The 18,394-nt window shown below is 38.9% G+C and overlaps 1 protein-coding gene across 1 annotated transcript in view; it reads right to left on the reverse strand.

The window, feature by feature from the left end:
• Positions 1 to 4,496: 4,496 nt before the first annotated feature.
• The window catches only part of LOC309402666 (sodium channel protein type 5 subunit alpha-like), a gene marked incomplete at both ends in the record, with an annotated part of 50,493 nt that continues 36,595 nt past the window's right edge, over positions 4,497 to 18,394 (reverse strand). The window contains 7 exons of the mRNA XM_081996527.1: positions 4,497 to 5,641; positions 7,003 to 7,267; positions 8,067 to 8,167; positions 10,222 to 10,363; positions 11,331 to 11,384; positions 12,278 to 12,532; positions 18,309 to 18,381. Coding sequence (XP_081852653.1) covers positions 4,497 to 5,641; positions 7,003 to 7,267; positions 8,067 to 8,167; positions 10,222 to 10,363; positions 11,331 to 11,384; positions 12,278 to 12,532; positions 18,309 to 18,381 — 2,035 coding nt within the window. The remainder of the gene's footprint in view (positions 5,642 to 7,002; positions 7,268 to 8,066; positions 8,168 to 10,221; positions 10,364 to 11,330; positions 11,385 to 12,277; positions 12,533 to 18,308; positions 18,382 to 18,394) is intronic.

Below are 18,394 nucleotides of genomic sequence, written 5' to 3' on the forward strand. Positions count from 1 at the left end.
AGAGTCTCCTTTCTCATCCACAGTTCATCTCTTCTCCCCATCCATTTCCATTCTCTTTTCCTGAACTCCTATTTCCTGTTCATGGTTTCTTTTGTACCAGTCGCTTGCAAACAATCAATCTGACGTTTTAGTTGTACCATTTCTTGTTCTTCTAATCTCTCTCATTTCAGGCTATCCTTTTCTTGCTAGAAATTGATGACACTTAGGGATACCAAGGGGAAGGATCGTTATGCTATAATTTGGTTAGTCATCACAGCTGTGTTTTCTTATTTTTATCTTGCATCCGTGATGAGATACTGTAATAAATGAATTGGCTAATGGGATTACTGATACTCCATTCCTAATTTCCTGTTAAGTTTCTGTATCATTGTTGGTACTGGTGAAATAAAAGCTGGGCAATGACTTTTTTATAATGCTACTAAAAATATTTATAATTATGAATTTGTGAATTCAGCAATTGTTGACCTACTAAAACTGAAAAGAGTTACCCAAACCTAGGAATAACTGAAGAAACCATCTGATTCATTCAGATAGAAGAAGAAAGAAGGGAGAGATGGCAGAAAGTCAAGTAGTTCCTTCCACACCATTATCTACACGTAAGAGCCAAGTTAGTTAACATGCACACAAGTTTTGGCTTGCACAGGCAGTTGTTGCATGGGCTTGCACACAGACTTAGTAGGCAATACGTTAAGCTCATGTTAAAAAGTAAAAAGGAAGAAGGCTGGGAAACCACAGAGAAGGCTCACTGGAGTGAGACCTGCCTAAAGCATGGTGATCTGACCAGCCAGGACAACCTGCCTATGAAGTAGGTCTTAGTAACTACAATATATCTATTCAGGTCTATCTCCAAGGCAACTCCAAAGCAGAAGGGAACCGATAGCTGAAATGGATGTTCCTGATAGGCGGATAATCTGGGGTAGGGTCTAGGTTGCTCATACTGAAGGCAGTCTGTGTTCTGAGGCGCAGAAGAGATGGGCAGCTCTGCATGTGCCAGGCCCATTTTATTGTTCATCTCTGAAGCAACTGGCAGAACCTTTCCTTGGCAGGTAAGACACAGAGAGCTCAGAAAGTAAGCCTGTAAAGTCTGCTGAAGCAAGTCTAAGTCAGACTTGCTATTAGCTGGTGGTAATTAACAATAGTATTTAAACACAGTTCCTCCATCTTTGTAACTTTTTCCATAAATATTGAAAAATTTGTTCTACTCAGCTTCAGCGTAATATGATAGATCTCCTCTCCATCACTTCTAGTAACAATCCTGGCCTCTGCCTAAAGCTGCTACAGTTGTTGGGTGTGCTATTCTTATGGGAACATTGACTCTAAATATGAGTTAGAAAAGCATATTTTGGCATGTCTTCTTGCATAATGTAAGTTGCTGGGCTTTCTCAAGTTGAGACAGAATGTTTGCCTCACTTTGGAAAGTGATACTGCAGATGACATACTTGTCAAGCACAATAACCTTTGGCAGGTTCAGGGAAAAGCTGCCATGATGAGATTCTTGATTTTGGTAAATTTCTTTTCTAATAACTTAACTACAAACCAGGCCTCTTTGAGTCCTGAGAAACACTATGGATAGGGCCAACATCGCCACCTTAGCAGTAACTGAAGAGCTCCAGAAGGTAAAAGGACAGTTTCCACAAGGCCATTACGGAGCCTGTTCTCAGGGCCACAGGGCTATCACAAAAGTAGGAGAAAACTCATAATTACCAGTGGTCAGTCGCTAACTATTTCTACACAGCAAAGTGATAAATGGAGTTCTGCACCACCACTAAGGAGGCAATGTTGCTGTGTATCATATTGCTGGTCCTCAGTTCACTAGTAGCTTTACATGCACAGTGTTTCCCAGCTGGGGGTGTGTGTGTGTCCAATATTCCTTTGGTTTTGCTGTTCTTTTCATAAAGAGGAATATTATTCCACTGTGTTCCAAGCATGCCTGCCCACTTCTCATGAAGTTCACATATGTCCAGGCAGTTTTACCTGGAGGATTCACAGTTCCAGATGCCAGAATTGTCAAAAACTCCCACCTGTTCACTGCTATTAACTCATCACCATATACAGTCTTCTTAAAGAAACCCTACATTGCCTCAATAGCTGCACTGGCCTTTAAGCAATCCCAGCATGAAGCAGCAGCAACAGTTGGATCTGACCATTCTCCTTTCAACCCTGCAGTAGTGTGCTAAGGCTATTTTAATTCTTAAGCAGTACTACAATATTGGTCAGAGTTTTAAATTTGCACTGTGGTGACTCCACATGCGTTTGTATGTTTCCGAGATAAAATAATCACTAAGGATGTCTTCATGCCAGGTGTGATTTTGTCCAAAATTGCTGCCCCTACAATGGAAATAAAGTGTTCACCGTTGAAGTATTTCTAATTATGGACCAGGGCACAGCACCTGCTGTTGCACTGAAAAAACATAATTTTAAATTGTAAAGATCATATTACTTTTTACTTAAATGGCATCTTGTTACATATTATTAGGGTTTAAAATTCTCTCATATGGCTTTTCCAGTCTTTCCTTCTTTTCCAACATGCAAGAACAAAGCACTCTTACCTCTTTCCTAATAAACATTTCCTGCAACAGTGCTGTAGAGATATGCTTGAAACTACCCCAGTGGAAGATCCGAGCACACAAGAGAACATTTTTTTTCCACAATCATTAAGGTGTGTCAATCTGTCGTGTAAAAAAACAGAACAAGTCAGTGAACGAGCACCAACTGAGAACTGTGGCTAGCTTGAGAGCCCAGGACAGAAAAAAGAGAGTTATGACATTATTTTCTAAGTTATTTACAATTAATGTAATACCTCCGTGACAAGTTCAACATCTGTTTCACTTAAGACCGGCCATATACTAAAACGCAGTAAATGCTGCCACCTAATGGTATCTGATCGTTGAATAAAAGTTGTCAGCTCATCCCAGCTCACACCGAACAGAATAAATAGTGTCACCTCAAAAGCACCACTAAGCACCGTAGGCACAAAAGCAACCCAAGCCGGACAGGAGGTCTCGGGCAGACCCACCAAGTATCTCTGCATCCCGCTGCCCGGTGCTGCCCACACCGAGTGCACATTTCCGAGTTATCCATCCCAAGGGGGCTGCAGACCTACTTTGTCAACCTTACGTGGAACAGGAGCTGGTTTTGGAAGTAATAAAGCTAGCTCAAACCACACTGTACCTGAACTCTAATTCTCAGTTTTCACGTGCCTTGATTTGTCCTACAAATAGCTTACATTTGACTATATCTGTCATATTTTAATAGTATTTAACAAGGGAAATGACAGTAAAAATTGAGTAATTACCTTATTGTTCCTGCTATTCTTGGCCTGAAAATGTTAAATCTTTTCTGATTCCCTGTAAAAGGTAAAACATTTTCAGGTTTCTTGTGCTAATAATAGGTAGCTGGTTTTGGAAAATTGTATTACTGTGGTTCTACCCCTCTAATAATAGATTATGTCTTGTAATAAACTGAAACTGAAGATACTTCTTACAAAACAGACAAAAATGCATTAAGCATCTGAACTCTTTATTGAAGAATCTAAAACAGTCCTATTTCAGTAGTAGTTCTGAGGCCACCGTGACGCTTCAAATGACCAACCTGAACTGCGAAAAACCCAAAAAAGTAACATTAATACACATTGATCATATTTTTTTTCAGAACCAATGAAATAAATACTTCCTCTAACTTTAATAAATGTTGTCTCATAAGATATACCATGGACTCCTTTTCACATTGCTAAGTAATACTTTCTATGACATTTGGATGAAGTACAATGACGAAATTTTATGTACAATAATTCTTATGATTTTCTGGAAACAATTCCTCTTGCATAACATCCTTTGATTTTGGTAACTATTATTATCACAATTTTCATACACTGAATGACACAAAGAACAGATTATATACAACCTTCAAGCACAGACACCTGAGGATGATGTGCTAAATCCATTTAGGTGCATGCGTAAAGACACTTCAACAGTTCTTAAACATAAACAAACCCATCCAAAGGCAGTAGGAGGAAAATAGTCCCCAAAAAACATAGAAATTAGTGGCTGATTATACTCAAGTGTCTCCAGTGAGTTCTTTTACAGAGAATGCAGTAATTATTTCATTTTGCTACAATAACCAATTTTTCAAAACCAGGCTTTTATACATTGTTCTACAGCCTTATGTGCTTATAAATCATATTACAGTTGAACTGATATTTTACAGATTTCCTCTATAAACACAGAAATGTGAAGTAATACAAAAAATGGCAGGTATAAATATTAACTCACCTACTCTAGTAGCTGAGGAAAAAAAATTCATGGTTTGATAATATTTATGACATCGTTGTTCAAATCTTAATTGTTTTAAGGAGCATTTGTAAAATTGAACAATCACAATACTTAGAGGCTGCCATCATTATTCTAAATTTAGGTTGTTATGCTCTGGAATCAAAATATTTTCTCCATGTGAAAATAATATCAGTTTAACTAAAAATTCTGCAGCCTGGGGCAACCTTAAGTGTCGATGTTATTGCTATCTGTTTCAGCAATGCCATCATAAAATAAAGGGAGAGACACGGAAGATGTAGTCCTAGTATCTAGCTTCCTACCATTATTTTCATTAAGCATTGATGCAATAAGACAATCCTTCTCATGTGTTCCTTCTTCAAAGACAGCACTGTTATGTTTATGACAGTATAGGAAAGATTTATTTTTAAAAGAACGCTGCATCAAATACCTCCTGAAGGCCCTTTGAATTATAAGAGCTGATACCTCCTCTTGTTTTCTTTTAAGGGTACTAGTAATTGGCTTGTAAGAAACTTTAGATGGATTGGCAACCATAAATTTTTCTTCCATTTGTAATTCAAGACCATCCAAATCTCCAGATTCTCCCAAGACCCTTTTAGTAAAAGCAAGCAAGATATCCAAGCAGTGGATCTTATCTCCACTAACTATAGGGAGGTCCATGGATATAAGCTGAATTTTATTAGGCTTTGGAATGCGTAAGGGTTCTGTCAGAGCATCTGCAAAGTCTGAAAGAGCAGAATATTCAATAAACTGTGTTGCTTGAGGATCAAATTTTCCCCAGGTCTCATAAAACATATCAAAGTCATCCTCACAAAGAGGATCTGTGCTTTCTTCAGTGGCAACACTAAAGTTCTCTAGAATGACAGCTATGTACATATTTACAACAATGAGAAATGATATAATTATATAGCTTACAAAAAATAAAATACCAACCTCCTTATTTGTGCAATTTTCTTTCTGTGTATCTGTTAAATTTAAGTTGGGAGCACATGAATCAGATCCTTTTAACAGAGGGACCAAAAGACCATCCCACCCAGCTGATGTTGTAATTTGGAAGAGACAGAGAATGCTACTATCAAAGGTTTGAAAGTTGAAAAGGTTATCAATCCCACCTTCCCAGCCAAGACAGGCAAAGTTTGTCATGCCCACAATGGCATAAATGAACATAACCAGAAAAAGCAAAAGACCAATGTTGAACAGTGCAGGAAGAGACATCAGTAATGCAAAAAGAAGAGTTCGAATTCCTCTAGCTTTTCGAATTAATCTCAGGATTCGGCCAATTCTTGCCAAACGAAAAATTCTCAGAAGTGTAGGAGAGATGAAAGTTCGAAAGCCTTCAGAAAGTCCAATACCTTTGAAATGAAAAAGAAAACAAAAAGTTGTTAAGCCATACCAGTGAAATTCTCTACTTATGTCCATTTTGTTATATTCTATGCTTCAGGTGTTGAAAGTAACATTGATCATGTTACATCACTTTCAACAAAAACATTATCATCAGTACTGTAACTGCTTACAAAAGAGCTTAGGAAAAGAAAGACAAATTGTAACATCTTTAAATACTAAAATGGTATCAAGATTATGTATAGTTTGGAAACTGCATTCTCCCAGATTTCTCTAATTTGGGATGAAATAATTACGCATTGCTCAAGTACTTAAAAAATCCTTTTAAATCCATTCAGCTCCTGTGCTGGAAGCTATGGGGCTTATCTCCTAGCTGTTGTCTGATTGTTGCTTCTTCTACAGCAGGAAGTCTCGCAGTAGCCACATGCTAAATGTGAGACTTCCATTAATGCTTGGTACTTGAATGAGATTAGAGAAGAGCAGGCAGAAAATAAAGAAAAACTGACTTCCAGTATCCACCATCCATCACACCTCATTCTATGATCCTACTGTCAGAGTAATGATACAGTAGTAATGTAAATTATTACAAACAGAAGACTTAAGAAGTTAGCATTGTTCTGGTTTGCATAGGCTAGCAAAGGGGTACTGTGCCTAGGGATGAATCAGAAAACACAGATCAGTTTTTCTTTCACGTCCTTTATTCTATGACATAACCTGAGCCTGAGTAGGAAGCACAGACCAAATAAAATGTATGAGAAACTAAAGCTATATATGAACCTTTGTAGAAGAAACAATAAGCATCTAGTCTTATTTGAAAAGCAAAACAAAACCAAGCCAGTTTTAATAAGACTTTTCACATTCACAAATAGTGGCCCAGATTTAGAATGGTGCTGAGCAATTAAATTTTCTTGAGCTTTCTAAATCAGCCCTCAGGATCTGCCTTCTTAGAATAAAAGCCTAGAAAATGACATAAATCTTTCCCATTTTTCATACAAATGTATTTTTATCCTGAGTTTACTTTTAGTGTGAAAACAACAATTAACATGATTACATTAAATCAAAAGCATAAAAATATTAAGACAACAGTTTAAGTACAATAACTTAGAAAAGATGTACTGCATTAAATTCCTATTCTGTTAATTACTCAATAAAACTCATACTTTAAAAAAATTTTGAAAAGTACCCATTTACCTTTTAGTACTCTGCAAAAATATAAGGGAGAACAGAAATACACCCTTTTAGAAGGAATCACTTAGCATATAGTTTGAAAAAGTACAATGGATCTGGAATGTGTTTGTAAGAAACTTCATACTGAAATTTGGCTTAGTATTGGTAAGACACATTACCTGCTCTAATAACGATTGATACTTACTAACTAGTGAAAGGACCATAACAGCTAAATCAAATATGTTCCAGCCACTGGTGAAGAAGTAATGTCTTAAGGCTAGTATTTTTATGACACATTCCCCAGTAAATATCGCCACAAAAAAGAAGTTGATTTTATTAAGGACATCCTTGATTCTGTTCTCACTACTTTCTGCCATCATAATGACCATATTTAGACAGATGAAAGTCACCACGGTAATGTCAAATGCTTTGTGTGATACTATATCAAACAGTAATCCTTGGAACACATTCTGTGGAGAGAATGAGAAGAACTGCTTAATGCTACTTCTAAGACCCAGGCTACATTCAAATATTCATCAGTAATTTGTGCTTGGAAAGAGAATTTAAGAGAATATAAATTATAAGCAGCAACTAGAAGCATTTTTAAGTGATTTCTTTAGACCGTCAAAGAAAACACTCAGTACTTGACTAAGTATTTTCAGGTATCATACAACCACATATCCTTCAAGCAAAATTATACAGCAGGAAAACATTCAGAGTTTTTGTGATTGCTCTTTTAATAGAAATACTTATTGAAGCAGACATTTTAGGATAAGCAATTCTAATTTAAATGTCATAAGCAAGAAAAACTCAGAACAGTTACTATGTGAAGCCAGGCCTGGAATTAAATTTAATAAACTATAAGAAATAAAGCATAAGGTTGTTTAAAAGTAAGTAACAGCCATGGGGCATGTACGACTCACTATGTATTCTCACCTGCAGTAATCCAATCTAGTTGCAGAAGCAGTATCATGCAGCTTAAGTAACCAACATCATGTTATGAATATCAAATACTTAACATGAACCTTTATAAATAGGTTGCACATTTGAATAGGTAATAAATAGGCTGTACATTTTCTTAATTAATACACATAAAGAAAGACTGCATTAGATGGAATTAAGAAAAAGAGAGTAAAATGTAAATACTATATTGAAAGAGGAAGATGATGGGCCCTAACAGGAAGTTTATTTCTAGATGCCTGGCTACTGAGTTTAAATATCGTCACCACCTTTATATTTTCTATCATATTCTACTTAGGATGGTCTCACCAATGGTCTTGGGATGGCTTTTTGAGGTTTCTTGGATCCAAGTTTTTTTAGGGCATTATAGTACTTTTTCTGTTCCTCAGTCAAAAACAGATCTTTTCCACCTAAGTAAAGGGAAAGAATACTGTTGCTCAGCTGAAGTTTAAGCAGTCAACTAAATAAACACCAGCAAGTTTATGTAAAAAAAAAAGTAAGTTAGAGCTGTCATGAGCGGTATCTAAGAGTGCAGAAACAAAATATGTCTTCACCATTTCTCCTTTTCCCCAGGTTCCTTGAAAAGATGTACTGCAAAATGCTGATCAGGGTTTGATTGTGAAAGCGTAGTCTAGGTAGTGTTCCCAAGTCAGCTTCCTCAACTGTGAGAGCCTTTCTGAAGTCTAACAAATCTACTTCATATTTTAAAAATGACATAAGACTCATAAACAAGTAAAATACTTTCCATTTACATTTTTGGGAAAGGTAGAAACAGAAGTATATTGCTGTAAATGGGGGATTATGAATAAGCACTTTGGAAGCACGTTCTAGGGGAGGATCCTGATAATGAATTTCTGGTGCTCATCTTATTACCATCTACACCACCTGTATTAGCAATCGCTTTGAACCAGGTATTCAGGAGAAGTCATTCATCATAAAAGCATTTTGTAAAACAAACCGGTAACAATGTTCAGTAGGGCATCTGCACTTTGAATCACTCAAACAACAGCTCTGAAAATTCAATTTAACTTCACTATATGGCATCTCAATGAAAATCCCCAAGAAGCAGCAAATGGAAAAAAAAGAAAAGCCTACTTACAGCATGTACTGAGAAACGAAAAAAGTGTTACATCCACATCAACTTCTAGTAAGTGTTCAGGCTCATAACCTACTTCACCAGTGTTGTTTCTGTCTGTTGGGGTTATTATAACTTGGACTTTGTTATAAAAGGAAATTATTATAATGAAGTTGGACTGTTGTTCCTCAACCCCTACATATCCCTTCTCTGTTCAAATGCAGAGAGGAGAAGAATTTCTTCTTGTGGGCCTTATTACTACCTGTCTCTACAAGGGCCGTAATTCTTTGACACGTTGTGTAGAAGTCAGCCTATGGAAATAATACATGGCTCCTGCAGAGATTCTGTCTTCCGAATGTGAATACTGCAATTGTTAACCTCTTGTCGGGGGTCTGCTTTTGTGGTGTTTTTTTAATGAGCAAGATGTTTATTTAAGACTTCCAAGTGGATTAATTGACTCAATTTCCCTTGATATTCTGGATGCTTTAAGCCCCTAAATGAATCAGGGAGAGAACTCAATTATAAGATTGGCACAAAGAACCTGAAGTATACCAGGGAAGGTTGACTTGATTTTTTGGGGTTGTTGAATTTTCCATTCTAAGAAATTTTCTCAGGAGAGTGGAATTCTTGTCTTCTGCTTTGAAGATTACTTTAGGTCAAAAGCATCCATTTTGCCTTCCATTTCTTACTGAATAAAAAGAACAGGGAATCTAACAACTATGAGGAGAAAAGTGGAAGCAGTCAGTGCTTCATGAGCTTTAAGAAGCCTTTAAATTTCTAGATGGCCTCTTCCTCGGGCCATGGCTTGGATCTCAATGCAGAAATTTTTAAAAAACCCAGTAAATTAATCTATAGGGTTACTTTATTGATAACAGGATTTTTCAAATGTAGATAGTTTTAGAAGAAGTTCTGAATAACAATATCTTTTCAAGTTTCTTTACCAGGAAAGTAGTGGTTACTTCTTCCATGAGCAGTAGTGCTCCTTGATTATCCTTATCACATTTGTTAGGTGTTTACTTTCAGCAAAAAGGGTTATTCTGTTCTCCAAAGTAAATCTTCAAAGCAGAGGAATATAATTCCACTCTCCTGTAGCAAAGTCTATGTAACTTTTTTTGGTTTCTCTTTTCTAGAGCTACCCAATCCTTCCTCCTCGTCCTCCTACTTAGAACAAATAAAGTGAAAATTACCATGAAAATAGATTTTTCAGGCAAATTACTAAAAGCTTTGAGGAAAAGGGGACTCCTGTTTTCAAAACTTGGTATCCAAATACTATTTTTTTATTTCTCTGGTCAAATAGTAATCTGAAAATGTTAGACGTCTGGATGTCAAACTAGCGTTCACTTAATCAAATTAGAATTACAAGGGACCCTGAATTAGCTCACACAGTACTTATCTTTTTCCTTTGTTGGTTAAAATTGCTGATAACCACTCCAATAAAAAGGTTCAGCATGAAGAAAGATCCAAAAATAATGAAAATCACAAAATACATGTACATGGCTAAGAATGCTTCAAACTTCGGCTGTTCATCTATCTGTTAAAAAAAAAAAAAACCCAGAAAAATAGCATCAGTAGAAATCAGATAAACACAGCCTTATAATTTCCTATTTACAATAGAAAATCATCTTATTGTCAGGAAGGATAAATGATTTCTACATATGTAAACGTTTATTTAGATGTACAGGTAGAACAACTGTCTTGTTCTGTCTTGTTATTGTTTGTAAAGATAATTACAAAGAAAGATGTAAAGCCAAATCCAGCTCTAGCAAATTCTTAAGTAAGAGATAAACAGTTCCAATCGGAAGTGATACTGTGAAAGCCTAGATTAGAAAAACAGCTCAGACTAAACGTAATGGTGAACTGCATCCCCTCGAATGCTATCCCAGACAAGAAGCAGTTTGAAAAAGCCAGCTCACTACGATCAGACCTACAAGGAACGATCTTTTTAATTAGCAGTTATTTCACTACATTCAAGAGTACAGCGCTTGAATGAATATGGAAAATGCAAATTAAATTAAACATAGAAAAGTTAAAACACACTGTACTAGTGAGAAAGTGAGAAACAGCACATGGAAATGGGGAAGAAATAGTAAGGATAAATACAGGGAAGAAAACCTCCAGAAAAAGCTGCTAAAGATGGATGCCATTTGAATGCTACTGTACACATTTAAAAAAGAAGGAAATTTGCTTCAGATGCACAGTCCCTCCCAGACCTTCTGAAGTCTGTTCCCAAAACAGACTTGTCCAAATCTTCCAACATCCTACCCTCTGCGTTCTTGATATACTAGTTTTTTATGTGGTGTCACTCTATTTTGACCAGTTTTCTTTTGTCTCTGCTGCAGATATTTGGTACTCCAAGGATTATTGTTTCACAGCGTAGTTTGATGCATTCTTCTGCTTGTATTTCTGACTTCATATTACAAAGATGAAAAACAAATTGTATGGATAGAAAAGGAAAGAAGGAAACGGAAAAGAACTAAAATTTCATTTTAATGACATACCTTACGTGAATCCACTGCTGCATACATAATATCCATCCAACCTTTAAAAGTTGCCTGCAAAAATGCATTATTAAGGTTATTATCACTAAAAAAAAAAAAAAAAAAGAATTAGGTAGAGCTAATATGTGTTAAGCGTTGTGGAAAAGTGAGCAGTGTGCTATAAAAATGTGCCATCACTTCTAAAGATCTGCTTGGAAGTATGATTCACTGAAGTTTAGTAAAGAGAAAAAAATCTCCTGAAAATAAAAATTGCCATGAATCCTGTGAAACGTGTTTTGATGTTAACTCTTGTTAAAATAAAACTTTTGTAAATTCTCTGTTTTTTGAAAAAGCGGTAAAAGCTTCAGCTTAGCTAACAAATATATCGGAAAAGGATAAAAACAATTTCTAAGAAAACAGCAGACAATTCCTTCCTGTAATTTTTAGCAACTCTGCAGAATCACAGAGCACTTAGGAGGATGCAGGGCAAAGAATTTCATTCAGAAAAGATAGAGGGATAACAGACACTTTGAAAAATGCCTTTCTCTTCAATAAATTAGCATCCCAATACTTCACGACTTACGCAATAAAAGAAAATACAGTAATAGAAATAAACTGCATCATGTTTTTTCTTTCACATCCACTCTGAACTAAGTTTTACTAAAGAAAATGAGAATAACTTTAAATCAGGTAACATGCAGACTATTTCAGGCTTGGTATGTTAATCAAAATCAAAACAAAATTGAAAAGCCATGAAACACAGTGCTTGATTTTAACACAATGTTGCATATGCTAAAGTGTCCTTTAGGAGGAACTGAGCAGCTTATGGATAAGAAAAATATTTATGTAAACTAAAAAAATCCCCAATTTCAGTGAGATAAACAGAAGCACAGTGGTGTCCCATGGTTGGGCTGCTCAACACATTTCCTTGAAGAAAACAAAACTGAGCTTGTTTTTATAGAACTTACCACTTGCAGAAGAGCCAAGTATCCCATCCCAACATTATCAAAGTTTACATCACTATTTGTCCATGTTCCATTATAGAAAGTACAATTATCTTTGTTATCAATTAGACTGATATTTCCTTTCTTGAGTATGCATTTTGAAAATTTTTTCCCAAGTAATTTTACCCCTGCAATGTTAAACAGGAGCCAGAAGACAATACAGACGAGCAAAACGTTCAAGATTGAGGGGATAGCTCCCAAGAGTGCATTCACAACAACCTTAAACAAATAAATGAAAAGAATGAATTATTCACATTCAATAGAACACCTTCCCAGAAAACAACTTATTTGTTGTTCTTCTGTACCTATTGCAGATTCTCATCCGTAAAACTAGTAGATGACAAATGTAAAGCCAGCCTTCAGCCCAACTTCAAGCTTATCTTAACATGTAATTCTGTGGTATCTATCTTGCCTTTTTGAGGAAGGAAGTAAAACAGATGGCAACAAGAATTATCCTTGGATAAAAGATGTATATAAAATAAAATTCTAAGTTTGCAGTAGCCTTGGGATCTAAAAATCAGGTATGGGGAAATGGTTGTATGATCTGCATTTACTACAATATCATAAATAACCCTCTTTATCTTGGAGGAGTTTTGTAAGAGAACAACAGCTTGCACTCCATAACAAAATGAACCTCACTCCATGACCCCGGGCAACTGACTGCACACAGTACATAAAGCAGAGGTCTGGCTTCCAGAAGACTGAGTTGTTTTGGTCAGCAGTCTTCCTTCATTTAGGCTTGCTTGAGGACAAGGTGAATGCAAACCCATGATGAGCGGTAAGCCTCTTCCAGAAATGGTACCAGTGAAAACAGGATTCCAGCTTTTGGTGCCTATGCTGGTAAAGTCAAGGGACCTGACACAAGCAGTGAAAAGAACTCTCTATTTGTGGATCCAGCACACTGATGCTGACAGGCAGGACCACACCTGTTGCCAGTGGGAATTTGAGGACTATTATTGATTTCTTTTCACCATATTTCACCACTCTGTGGTGGGACATAGTGAAAACCTCTCTGGAAATGATTCATTGCTATCATTATGAGAAAATTCAGAGCCTTTTAGCCTGGCCTTGGATAATATCTGTATACTAGAAACACAGAGAATGAAGCATGTTGGAAGGGACCTCTGAAGATCAGCTGTTCCAACACAGACCAAGTTGCTTGTTGTCTTGTCCAGTCAAGTTCTGAATTTTTCCAAGGGTGGATTCAATAACCTCACTGGACAATCTATTGCAATGCTGTACACCCACACTGTCATCTTTTTTTCCCAGGTAGCTAATTGCAACAGCCCTCACAGCCAACTCTCTCATTTTCTCACTGTGGGCCCACCAGAAAACATTAGTTCCATTTCTTGCATAAGGTCCCATTAAGTAAAGACAACAATTCGATCCCTTACCTAGTTAGAACCCAGTCAGATCCTCCCTTTAACCTTCTCTTCTCCAGACAGAACAAGTTCCATTCTCTCAACCTCTCCTCTCCAGTCCCCTGACCACCTTGGTGGCACTTTGCTGGACACTCTCCAGTATGTTAGTATCTCTCTTACACTGGGGAGTCCCAAACTAGACATAATGCTCCAGGTTCAGTCTCACAGGTGCCAGAAACAGAACAGTGAATTGCCTCAATGTGCTGGCCAGACTCATGCTAATACAGCCCAATATGTGGCAGATCTTCTTTATTGCTCTGCTGACTAATGCTTAACATGCTGTCCACCCCAGGTCCTTTTCTGCAAAGCTGCTCATTTCTCAGTGAGCCACAGTTATGTGTGGTTATTCTGGCTCAGGTGCAAGACTTTGCCTTTGCTTTTGCTGAACTTCCCGAGGTTTCTGCAGCCCGTATCTCCAGTCTATTAAGCTCTTATTGCAGAGCAGCCTTGCCCCCAGTGTATTAACTGCTCACCCCCAATTTCGTATAATCTGTAAACTTGCTGAGGACATTTCTACCGCGTTCTTCTGGTTGTTAATTAAGCCATTAAGCAGCACTGGTCCCAGGACTGACCTCTGAGCCACTAGTAACGAGCTGCCAGTAGAACTTCATCCTGATGATCTCTGCACATTGAACCTTGCAGTTCAGCCAATTTTCTGCCTAGCTTATAGTTCACCTATCCAAACCAGATAAAACCAGTATCTGAGACCACAGACGGCTCTTCCCTCCCTCAGCCATCTCATCACAGAAGACAATCAGGTTTGAGAGGCAAAAATTGCCCTTCCTACATTCATGCTGGCTGTTTCTAACTGATTCCTTCTTGTCCTTCATGGCTTCCAGGAGTATTTGCTCCATATCCATCCTGGGGCCTGAAGTTAGTGTCTCATCACATTCTGTGATCTAACACAGGTCAGATGATATGTATTATACAATTTTTTACTTCTCCCCACTGACTTTAAAGATTCCAGATAATTTTAAAAGCTGCTCTGAGACAACTGAGTTAGAAGAATCCCCTCTCCTATTAAGAAAATTCCACCCTATTTAAGTTTGAAAGGATTGTTATCCTTAAGATTGACCCTGGAGAATCCAAAATGTGGCACATGAGCCTATTTAGGTAACTGTCAAGATGAGTTGATATAAGCAAAGCAGTCTAAAGAAAGGGAATTATGAAAAGGAATTACAAAACATGAATAGCTTCCAATGGAACAATCAGTTAATGAATCTATTTTTCCAGGTCCCAATTTCTTCCCTCAGGCAATAAGAAAAAATTAAGGACGGACTGTGGTCATTACATTTCTTATGCCATGAAGATTGATAAACTACAGCTTTCACAGTACAGGTTTCTTCCTCACATTATATTTTGTTTTCTGTAATAACTATATATATAGCTTCTTTACTATTTACAAGTAATTAAAAATGGTTCCTATTTTTTTTCAAGCATATTCATTTTTTTCAGAAGAATTTGTCAAATACTGGATGAAATTTTTCCACATCTAAGATAGACCAAAGAATGGGTTTCACAAAAGTACAAGTCTAAAAAAAATCTTGTTTAGTTTGTTTTGCAAATTGCACTGAAACTGGAAACATGGAAAAATGTTCCAGGTTCACATTACTATACATAATAATTCCTTGTGGTAGCTCATTATAATTAAATTTCCTTATTTCATTTGTATTCATAAACTTCTGTGAAAGTGTTAGTTATTATTTCAAAATAACAACCATAAGATCTAAGTAGGCAATCTGAACCATCCTAATGCCATCAAGTCACATTGTGGCTATCAATGACTATATGTTCAGAAGGGACAGGTGAGGAAGGAAGGGCAGAGGCATTGCCCTCTACGTCAAGAAAGGGATAGAGTGAGAAGAGCTGTCTCTGAGGAATAGACAAAAGCAGGTCAAAAGCTTATGGGTAAGAATCAGGGACCAAGGCAACAAAGGGAACCTTGAGATTGGTGTCTACTGTAGGCCACCCAACCAAGGGGAGTTTATTGATGAAGCCGCCTCACTCCAGCTACAGGAAGCATCACACTTGCAGGCTCTTGTCCTGCTGGGGGACTTCAACCACCCCAACATCTGCTGGAAAAGTAGCACGGTGAGCTGTAGGCCATCCAGCAGACTCCTGGAGTGCATGGAGGATAACTTCCTATGCCAGGTAATAGACAGCCCTACCAGATGGGATGCCATACTGGACCTGTTGGTCACCAATGCATGTGAACTAATTGGTGACATCAAGATTGGAGGCAGCCTGGGCTGCAGTGTTCATGCACTGGTGGAGTTTGCAGTCCTGAAGGATATGAGGCAAGCAAAGAATAAAGTCAGGACCTTGAATTTTAGGAAAGCAAAATTCCAGCTCTTCAGGGAGTTAATCAATAGGACAACCTGGGAAACTGCCCTCGGGGACAAGGGAGGAGAACAGAGCCAGCAGATCTTTAAGGACACTTTCCACAGAGTGCAAGAGCTCTTGATCCCCAGGTGTAAAAAATCAGGAAAGGAAGGCAAGAGACCAGTATGACTGAGTGGAAACCTCGTAGGCAAACTAAAGGACAAGAAAGAAAGGCATAGGCAGTGGAAGCAAGGACAGGTATCCTAGGATGGGTACAGGGATGCTGCCCAGTTCTGTAGGGATAAGGTCAGGAAGGCCAAGAGGCAACTGGAACTAAACTTGGCAAGGCATGCAAAGAATAATAAGCAGGGCTTCTATAGGTATGTCAGCCAGAAAAGGAAGGCCATAGAAAGCATACCCGCCCTTGATGAGCAAAACTGGCAAACTGGTAACAACCAATGAGAAGGCTGAGAACTGAAAGACTTCTTTGCCTCAGCCTTCACTGGCAGTGTCCCTTCCCACACCTCTCAAGGGGATGGCCTGCAAGATGGGGGCCAGAGGAGCAAGTCCTTCCCACTGTAAGAGAAGATCAGTTTTGAGACCACCCAAGGAACCAGCACATGCACAAGTCTATGGGATCTGTAAGATGCATCCCAGAGTCCTGAGGAAATTGGCTGATGTAGTTTCCAAGCCACTCTCCATGATCTTTTAAAAGTCCTGGCAGTCAGGTGAAGTGCCCAGAGGCTGGAAAAAGGGAAACATTGCACCCATTTTTAAAAAGGGTAACAAGGAGGACCCTGGGAGCTACTGACCTGTCAGTCTTACCTCTGTGCCTGGGAAGATCATGGAACAGATCCTCCTAGAAGCTATGCTAAGGCACATGGAGGACAGAGAGGTGATTTGAAACAGACAGTGTGGCTTCACCAAGGGCATGTCCTGCCTGACCAAACTAGTGGCCTTCTATGACGGAGTGACCACATCAGTGGACAAGGGAAGAGCTACAGATGTCGTCTATCTGGACTTCTGTAAGGCCTTTGACACAGTCCCCCACAACATCCTTCTCTCTAAATTGGAGAGAGATGGATTTGATGGGTGGAGTGTTGAATGGATGAGGAATCGGTTGGATGGTGGCATCCAGAGGGTAGTAGTCAACGGTACAAAGTCCAAATGGAGACTGGTCATGAGTGGTGTCCCTCAGGAGTCTGTATTGGGACCAGTACTCTTTAATATCTTCATCAATTACATGGACAGTAGGATCGAGTGCACCCTCAGCAAGTTTGCAGATGACACCAAGCTGAGTGGTGTGGTTGACACGACTGAGGGACACGATGGCATCCAGAGGGACCTGGACAAGTTCAAGGAATGGGCCCATGTGAACCTCATGAGGTTCAACAAGGCCAAGTGCAGGGTCCTGCACCTGGGTCAGGGCAACCCCCAGTATCAATACAGTCTGGAGGATGAAGGGATGGAGAGCAGCCCTGCCGAGAAGGTCTTGGGGGCACTGGTGGATGAAAAGCTGGACATGAGCTGGCAATGTGTGCTCGCGGCCCAGAAGGCCAACCGTGTCCTGGGTTGCATCCAAAGCAGTGTGGTCAGCAGGTCGAGGGAGGGGATTCTGCCCCTCTGCCCCGCTCTGGGGAGACCCCCCTGCAGTGCTGCGTCCAGCTCTGGAACCCTCAGCACAGGAAAGACATAGACCTGTTGGAGAGGGTCCAGAGGAGGCCACAAAAATGATCAGATGGGTGGAATGCCTCTCCTCCAAGGACAGGCTGAGAGAGTTGGGGTTGTTCAGTTGGAAGAAGAGAAGGCTCTGGGGAGACCTTATTGCAGTTGGCCAGGACTTAAAGGGGGCTTATAGGAAAGACAGGGACAGACTTTTTAGCAGGGCCTGTTGCGATAGGACAAGGGGTAATGGTTTTAAACTAAAAGAGGGCAGATTTAGACTAGATACAAGGAAGACATTTTTGACAATGAAGGTGGTGAGACACTGGCCCAGGTTTCCCAGAGAGGTGGTAGATGCCCCATCCCTGGAAACATTCCAGGTCAGGTTCGACAGGGCTCTGAGCTACCTGCTCTACTTGAAGATGTCCCTGCTCATTGCAGGGGGGTTGGACTAGATGGCCTTTAAAGGTCCCTTCCAACCCAAAGATTCTATGATTCTAAGTCCCAAAATAGAGATTCAACTTGTAATTTTCACAAAAACTTCAAGTGCAGCTGTTACAAATAGGCACATACACCCCCAAAATCCTTACCTTTATTCCTTCAAATCTTGACAAGGCTCGTAGAGGCCTCAATGCTCTAAGAGTCCTGAGAGATTTCAGGGCACTCCCAGAAGAAC

Source organism: Phaethon aethereus (assembly GCF_964289735.1).
Source record: "Phaethon aethereus genome assembly, chromosome: 2".
NCBI classification, from domain to species: domain Eukaryota; kingdom Metazoa; phylum Chordata; class Aves; order Phaethontiformes; family Phaethontidae; genus Phaethon; species Phaethon aethereus.